The sequence below is a fragment of the Sphaerodactylus townsendi genome, linkage group LG12 (assembly GCF_021028975.2).
Source record: "Sphaerodactylus townsendi isolate TG3544 linkage group LG12, MPM_Stown_v2.3, whole genome shotgun sequence".
NCBI lineage: Eukaryota > Metazoa > Chordata > Lepidosauria > Squamata > Sphaerodactylidae > Sphaerodactylus > Sphaerodactylus townsendi.
Genome location: NC_059436.1, coordinates 49,829,317 through 49,838,065, shown reverse-complemented (window position 1 = coordinate 49,838,065; position 8,749 = coordinate 49,829,317). Strand labels below are relative to the sequence as shown.

At 46.3% G+C, this 8,749-nt stretch overlaps 1 protein-coding gene across 1 annotated transcript in view; it reads right to left on the bottom strand.

Moving 5' to 3' along the window:
* Positions 1 to 1,628: 1,628 nt before the first annotated feature.
* The window catches only part of SH2D3C (SH2 domain containing 3C), a 43,773-nt gene continuing 36,652 nt past the window's right edge, over positions 1,629 to 8,749 (bottom strand). Inside the window, exons 8-10 of the mRNA XM_048513016.1 lie at positions 7,722 to 7,833; positions 4,991 to 5,197; positions 1,629 to 3,017 (exon numbers count right to left, since the gene is read on the bottom strand). Coding sequence (XP_048368973.1) covers positions 2,842 to 3,017; positions 4,991 to 5,197; positions 7,722 to 7,833 — 495 coding nt within the window. The 3' untranslated portion in view covers positions 1,629 to 2,841. The remainder of the gene's footprint in view (positions 3,018 to 4,990; positions 5,198 to 7,721; positions 7,834 to 8,749) is intronic.

Below are 8,749 nucleotides of genomic sequence, written 5' to 3'. Positions count from 1 at the left end.
TGAACTGTAACACTAAAAAATGCTTGGAAAGTCTCCTCTTTCTCTCATTGCCAAGGGCTAGGATGTTCTTTTGTTATACTCCTTTATAACACAAGCAGTTCCTTTTAAAAAAAGACACCCATTTTTTCTATTGCTGTGATTCTCTGTGGGAATTTTAACAGTGACTTGGAGGCGCCTCTTCTTTCCCATTGTATCCCCGTTTGAATGAAGGCATCCATGAACAAATGGCATTCATCACCTTAAATACTTTGCTCTGCGGAGATTCCCTCCATGCATTATCAACTACATTACGATTGTATGCAGTCCCTCACACTGCCCAATCAACTCACACTTGTTTTCCTTTCATGAATAAATTACAAATCCTTTCATGAATAAATTACAAATGCGCTATGGTAGTTCATGAACATCTGGAGAGCCGCAGGTTGCAGACCCCTGGATTAAAGGAACTACCAGGCAACTGGTGAGTGGCACTCCTTGGGAAGAACACTGAGGAAAGTGAGAACAGTAAATTAATAGGTGGTAACTACAGTGGCAGTGAAAGAAAACCAGGTCTGGTCGCACTCTTGGATGGAGAAATTGTTACTGTGAGCAACAATGATCTGTAAAAGTGTACTGGTGTGGAAAATTCAGAATAGGAACAGTGAACAGAAACACTTAAAACTAGGACAAGTAACTTATTGGAGTGTGCAAAGGATTGTTGATTGTGTCTGTAGAAGATCACTTCTCTAATAACAAATCATTGAGCCAACAAGTTGTGTATGCTGGAAGTACATTTTTCCATTTGAACATCTGAACATACTGTGATTCTGATGCAGTCATAATGAAATTTCTGTAGGCCCAAATTATGGCCACTCATCAAGTTCTAGACCCAGTCTGCATAATGCCCATGGGACAAATGTAGAATCCAAACCACACTTTGTATGGGAAAGGTTTAGCACATTCCATCAGTGAGGAGAAACGGGTCAAGCAAAGCTGGTACAGTAACATGCTGTTTTTAAAGGGCAAAAATTGCTTTTTGGGAAGAGTCAGATGAAGTACATTTCTTGAAGAAAAAAGCATAAAAGTTTATTGTATGCAAGAACTGAAAGAGAGACACTCCATAGTATATGTACATTAATTTACAAGACAGAAAATGTGAATATTTACAACAATTGTCCCTTTTGAATATTTATAGATAGATATATATATATAGATATATATACACACACCAATGTGGATATTCTATTTACAAGCAGAAAAGCCCTCGCAAGATGAAAGGCAGATTGAAAAGGGCCAGAGACTAATGCTCTGTGAAATGCAGTAAGATGGTGCTTGAAACCAGAAAAGGAATTGAAGCAAGGATAAAGGACAACTTCAGGATCGCAACAGTGGACTGGAGATGGGTGCCTGGCTTAATTGGGGAGCAAGGTGAGAGCGAGGGCTGCACTACACTGGTGTGATGTAGTGGCTTCTACAGCAGATTCTAACCTGGGCTGATTCCGCATGGGCCAAAAACAGTGGTGTGAAACTGGTGTGAACCCTTTTACACCGTTTTAAACCCTTTTACACCATTTTCACACTGCTGTTTTTGGCCCATGCGGAATCAGCCCTACGGAACTGAGTTTGATTCCCCACTCCACATGAGCAGCAGACTCTAACCTGGTGAATCAGATTTGTTTCCCTGTTCCTACACATGAAGCCTGCTGGGTTAGTCACAGTTCTCACAGAACTCAGCCTCACTGACCTCACAAGGTGTCTGTTATGGGGAGATAAAAAGAAAGTGTTTATACGCTGTTACGACTCCCCAAAGTTGGGGAAAGCAGGGTATAAATCCAAACTTTCTCAACACATGAGTCAGTGACATGCATGTCTCTGCTGCATCTTCCAAGTAACATTTAGAAATATGCTGGACACCGTTCATTGGATGCCACTTATAGGAGCAAGGAAACACTGAATACAATGACATCATCTTGCTTGTTTCCAGGCATATAGGAGGAATGGGTATAGATCAGTTGCCACTGCATAAGCACCATAGTGGGGGGGAGGGGGGAGATTACCCCAGCCAAATCCCAAGTCTTTGGCACAGAAGAATTGGTGAGCTCAGCTCTTTGGACTAGAGTTGGCTGTGGACAAAGGAACCTGGAGTCAGTGGCCTCTGTCAAATATGAAGGGACACACACAAGAAGCCCCTTTTTTGACATTCATACAGAAGTAAGTTCCACCAATTTCAGTGGGATTTATTCCTAAATAGGATTGCAGCCAAAGGAGGTGGGGGAGAGACCAGTCACCCCCAGAAGATGCCTGACAACAAAGCAATGAGAGAAGATCAGTTGTACATTCTGGTTTAAAGGGGACCTGGGAGTCCTCAAAGTCAGCCGTGGCCAAGGTGTGGATCCATAGTGAGTTTTTACATTGCCACATATCTGGAGTCGTTTGCACCAGCTGTGCTATGCAGCCGTTTGTGTTCAGGGGGGCAAATCACCCAAGAGGAGTTGCAAAAGGTCTGGCTGGTGCAGTTGCAGAAACGCATCTCCATGCCACTTTGCAAAGGTGGTAGCGACAGCAAGGTGCAGCTGGATACGTTGGTTCCTTTTCGAAGCAAGAAACAGCTGCTTCTGCCTCTTGGATACTGATTGTCAGTAACTGCTGCAGAAAAAGGCCTTTCACGATGACGGACTCCTTGGCTGGTCCCCTTCATTCCTTGCTGCCTTTGCAGATGCAGATTCCAACCCTGGTGCTCTGCGCACGTCAACCTGAAAGCCCCCCCTCCCTGAGCAATGGGCTGATGAAAAGAGGAAGCTGCAGGCTGCTGATTTGGTGACATCTTTCTTTGCTTGTGTAGTCCACAGTTTGCGCTGTCAGCTACAGTTCGCTGGAGCGCACCGTCGGCTCGAGTTTGTGGGACAACGCCGTGAGGACTTTGTTGAACTTGTCGTAGCGTTCGCTCTGGCTGCTCTCTGCGCCTCGGCTGCCCCACAGAAGACGCAGCTGGAACTCCGTGCTGAAGACCTCGAGTAGTTCCGGTCTTGGTTGGAAGCCTGCAACAAGAACCAAGAAGGTCTCAAGGGAAACGGGACTTGCTTTGATCCCTGCACGGCTCACTCCCAAGAGCAAGGGGCACAGGCATCTGCTTAGCTTGAGAAGGCTAATTTTCTGTGGAAAAACCGCAGACAGTCAAAACTATAGGCAGCAACTTGTCTCTTTGATTTCCCAGGATGAAACGTTACTTAAAAAATTGTTGCACGGCTATATTATTGTCAATTCCTCCCCCCCCACCTCCCATGGCATTGTGCCACTATATTATTATGCCGTTTTTCTTTCATTCTTTTCCTGAATATGTACTCCAGTTAAATAGTTTATTGTACACACTATACTCGTTCCATAGCACTGCTTTATAATTCTGTGGCCTGTGTCAGGGATGTGGAATGGTCTGGTATAGCCTGATCCTGTAAGATCTTGAAGCTGGGTCAGTACTTGTTTGCAAGACCACTGAGGAAGGCAAAGGCAAACCAACTCTGCTTCTCACTTGGCTTGAAAGCCCCTTGCTGGGATCGCAGCAAGTCAGTTGCAATTTGATTGCACATATGAACGTAACCTGCCTTGAGTCTCACTGAGAAAGGTGGATGACAAATGAAGCAAACAATTAAGCAAATAAAGCCTCCGATTATATGACAGGGCAGCCTGTTAAAAGTGTACACTGGTGGATTTGAATCCACTGACTGCATGAAGAGAGCTAAGACTTTTCAGGGTTTGAAATAACAGAGCAAAACGGCCCACAGAAGGCTTTGCTTGCAATCTGAGCTGTTCACTGTTAAGCTTGGTTTGACCATCTTAGAACCTGCTCGGCTTCTCCCTTGCCAAGTTCCTTCCAGTTCCCTTCTCCTTTCATTGGTTTGGCCCTTATCTGTCCCTTCCAGAAACGTTTTGCAGATGGGGTATCACTTGTTGCCTTCCTTGGATCTGATTCACACATGCATGTTCACTGCTATTTCTTCACTTGAGCCCTTCGGGGGTTGGGCAGTTTTATCAAATCGAATAAATAATAGTAATTGATAATTTGCATCCAAATATTTGGTGTGGTGGCCGGGGGGGGGGGGGGAGGGGGGAGAAGAGGAGAGAGAAAGAGAGAGTCTGGCCCTTGTTTACCCAGCAAGACTCCAAGGAAATGGAGAAGTCTGCTTTTTAAGCATGTTAGTATCTGCAGTGAGCTGTTCAGGGAAACGAAGGGAATATTCTTTTTTTTTCCCCTTAGGGGCAAGAACTTGTCTTGTACACTTGAAAGCCCTAATGCTCTAAAGATAACTGCACCCCCCCCCCCTTCTCGAACTTTCAAAGTTTGAAGACCACACCATCTCATCTTCTGCTATTTCCTATCTATTCAGTAAATGGATAGAAGCCAGTGTCCTATTTTCATGCTACTGGACAGGCATAATCTTGGGCCACATGTTCTAAGAGCAACATTGTCCCATGTGTCCCAAATCGACCTCTGCGGTCAGCAGAGGCCAATCTGCTGGTGATCCCTGGCCCCTCAATGATGCGGCTGGCCTCTACCCGGGCCAGAATTTTTACAGCTCTGGCCCCTGCTTGGTGGAACGCTCTATCTCCAGCTACGCGGGCCCTGCGGGATCTTAATGAGTTCCGCAGGGCCTACAAGACTGAGCTGTTCCACCGGGCCTTTGGGGAGACCGGCCGCTGATGGGCCCCCCTCTCTTTTTTTTAAATAACATCTGTGGATCCTACCATCCCTTTCCCCCCCCTTTCTTCTTAGGGGATTTGTTAGTAGGACACCATTTGTATATTTGATTGGATGCTGCTTTTAATGGGGTTAGTTTTAACATGTATAGAGCCACTATCTAATGCTTATTTAATTAATTTGATACTATTGATTTTATTGTGTGCTCTATCTGTATGTTTTGTTCACCGCCCTGAGCCCTTCGGGGGAGGGCGGTTTATAAATATAATTAATAATAATAATAACAACAACAACATTGGTCCCTACGGGTATCTTTACCTTGCAGCTTCACCTCTGCATTTGTGTGGTACAATCCCCCGTGATGAGCCACCATCCGTGCCGCCTCCAGGTGGGCCATGACCACCTCCACGCCATCATCCACGTTTTCCCAGGGCTCAGGGTTGTCTGGAAGAGCCGTGTCCCGCTCCAAGAGTGTGATGAGGGGCACAATGTGTGGGAAGGTGGTGTTGGATAGGGGGGGTCCGTCTGAAAGAGAAGAGTGGAGAATGTCTCTATAAAGACCTGCTGTTGATTCATCTCGCCCAGCCTTGCCTCGGTTGGCAGCAGCTCTCGCAAGTTGCAGATAGATTTGCACCCCTAGCAGTCACACTGGCAATTCTACACCCTACTATTAAGTACTGTTATGGGATAGAGTTGCTAAACAACGAAGAGAGAAAACCTGAGCCCTGTGGCACTTGCTTGCAAAGGGGGAAGGCCTGTCTCCCGTACATCAGCAGTTTTTCTTTATTCACCAAAGGGCAATTAAAAAGACAAAATTTGCCCTGGACTTAGCAAAAATTTCTGGTCATACCCCCAAACTGAGGGGGTTTCACTTGCCGGCCTTGCCCCCCCTACCATTCATCTTTTAATTTTGAGCAAAGTATTCTGCCTTTCCTTTTTTGTTATCCTGCCCTTTCTCCAAGGAGGAATACGATGTCATTTGTGGTTGCCTCCCATTTTACCTTCACAACACCCCTTTGAGGTAGGGTAGTCTGACAGAACTGCTACTGTCCAAGGTCACAGAGTGGGTCTCATGACTGAGTAGGGACTGAACCTGACTCTTCCCAATTTTAAGCGAACAACCACAATTCACACTGGCTGTGCACTGAGTTTTGAGCTATCTCAGCATGGAACCAGTGAGCTGTCATTCAAAGGTATCTTCTGAAAAGACGACTCTGCTTATATCCTGATCTCCCATGACTTTTTACTGTTAAGAGAATTATTTTGATCCTCCCCCTTTTTCAGATCAGCATGGTTTAATTTTTATAATTTATATGGATTTAAAAAGCTAGCAATATCTGACATATCACTCAGAGAATATGATAGACTATAACACTGGTGGCAAACCTATGGCACGGGTGCCAGAGGGGGCACTCAGAGCTCTCTCTGTGGGCATGCGCAAACAGAGTGCCCACATCTAGGCTGGCCTCTGCGGCTGGGCTTGATTATTAACATTAAACCTAAGACCTAGTTTTGGGGGAGCAGTTGTCAAGCGCTGTTAAACCCCGCTGATTTTCATGCGAAGAACTAAAGTGCGTCCTTTACCTGGGAGTAAGCTTGGTTGCTGGCAATGGGGCTTGCGTCTGAGTAAACCCTCCTAGGGTCGAGAGTCACCCATTGGAAGAGTTGCACAGTTGCTTCAAAGCAAAGCCACCAACTACCACCAAGCTTACTCCCGAGTAAAGCACGCCTCGGAGCCAACTGTTTTTTCTAAACTGAAACCTCAGTATTCAGGTTAAATTGCCGTGTTGGCACCTTTGCGATAAATAAGTGCGTTTTGCGTGCAATTTGGGCACTTGGTCTCAAAAAGGTTTGCTATCACTGGACTATAAGCACCTATAAAAGCGTAAAGCTGCAGTTTAATTCAGTCCTCCCAAACCTGTCTTATTTCTCGTAGTAGCCACTAGATGGGAGACTACCACTACACAAGAGACTGGAAGTGGCTGAAAGGCTTCCAAACTTTAACACTATGGGGTGCTGTCTGGTTTCCGGGTTGTATGGCCGTGTTCTAGCAGCATTCTCTCCTCAGATCCTCTGAAGATGCCAGCCACAGATGCAGGCGAAACGTCAGGAGAGAATGCTGCTAGAACACGGCCATACAGCCCGGAAACCAGACAGCACCCCAGTGATTCCGGACGTGAAAGCCTTCGACAATACATTTAACACTATAACAACCCTCGTACACCTAGGCTACAGACAACAGTTAAAAGAGCCCTTGTGCCAAATTTAATGTGGATGAGAAGTGCAGTCAAATAGAAGTACACATAAAGACATAACATCTTATTGTCGAAGGCTTTCACGGCTGGAATCACAACAATGCAGGCCAGGCTACTACAATGCAGATGCCCTCACTAATTGATTATGCTATCTTCATGGTTACTCACATGCTAAATGGGTGGATCCCACCCAACACATGCAAATCACGCTTTGCTAACTGCTCCCTTTACACTTGTTAACAGGCAAATGGGAGCAGCAGTGACGTAGTGGCTAAGAGCAATGGCTAAGAGCAGGTGCACTCTGATCTGGAGGAACCGGGTTTGATTCCCAGCTCTGCCGCTTGAGTTGTGGAGGCTTATCTGAGGAATTCAGATTAGCCTGTACACTCCCACACACGCCAGCTGGGTGACCTTGGGCTAGTCACAGTTTCTCGGAGCTCCCTCAGCCCCACCCACCTCACAGGGTGTTTGTTGTGAGGGGGGAAGGACAAGGAGATTGTAAGCCCCTTTGAGTCTCCTACAGGAGAGAAAGGGGAGATATAAATCCAAACTCTTCTTCTTCTTTCTCCCACCCTGGACATTCCACAGGTATAGACTGCCATCAGAGATCCAATGTCAAATTCTTAGGCCTTGATATTTAGTACTTATTATTCTGACAAGGCTCTCCCATCTGTTGAACTGGGTTACCAGCTCACTACTGTGCATGATACCCTAGTTCAAATCATTCTCTTAAGGGCTGGATGAACAGAGGGGTGAGTGAGAGGGGGTCTGGGCAGCTCTCTTCTGATGCTTGCCTTTGCCTTCGTTCAGACCCATTAGAAAAGGCTTCAGTTTCTTCTCGTAGAGGATGGCCCCTTCCGTGTGGCGCTGGCGTAAAACCATCCAGGTCTGTTCCAGTCGTGAGATCTGAAAGCAGAAAAGGAAGGCTTAAGGTTGGGGGGGGGGGGGGGCAGCACGAGGCAGACCCATTATAACAGAGACCATAGGAAAGTCCTAAAGCAGTTTATTTCTACAACGCGTAGAGTAACAAAAGAAAGCTGAATCTAAGCTCTCCAGCTTAGATCCAGAGATTATATCCTTCACCTCCCCCCCAATTTGTCTCACACCAAATGCGCATTACAACTTTCGCAACATTTGCACTACAGAACTTCAAAGAACCTGGGAACCGTTCGCACCTTCTTGCAGGGGAGCTGGCGCCAGGGAATTGCCAGGGAAGGGAGAGGGAAACAGAAAAGCAGTTACAGGAAAACATTTGCAATTCTTACACAGCAAGACATCTGGGCACTGACAGAGGTATGATAGAGGTATGGTTGCCCTTGACGGGATGCAAAGGGACTATGCATCTCCATGCTTAAAATGTTTCAAGGAGCACTGGGTAAAGGAGCGTTGTGCAAAAATTCCCTGTGGGTGGCAGCGCTCCTCAGTTCTAATGGTCAGAATGAGTGGAACTTACACAACAGTTCGACAATGGGAAGAAACTGCCTAGATGTTTTGGAGTCCCCTGCCTGAAGACTGGGCTGCCATCCACCGGGGAGGCAGGCAATACAGGCGGCATTCAGACATCACAGCAATCCATGGTTTGAGTGGTTCCAGGTGGTTATAGCATCTGGATGCAGATGGTCAAATAAGGCAGTTGTTTCTCACCACCAAACCTGGACCACAAACGAGGGCTTGTAGCAGGTTTCTTAAATGTGTAGCAGGTTTCTTAAATGTGGTTTGTCCTAACTCTGGTTTGTTACAATGTGTGGATTCACAAATCCATCGCTCGTTGAACAGCGTTCTCTCCTGGGCCACAGACAGAAGTGCCAGGTGGATGTCTTCC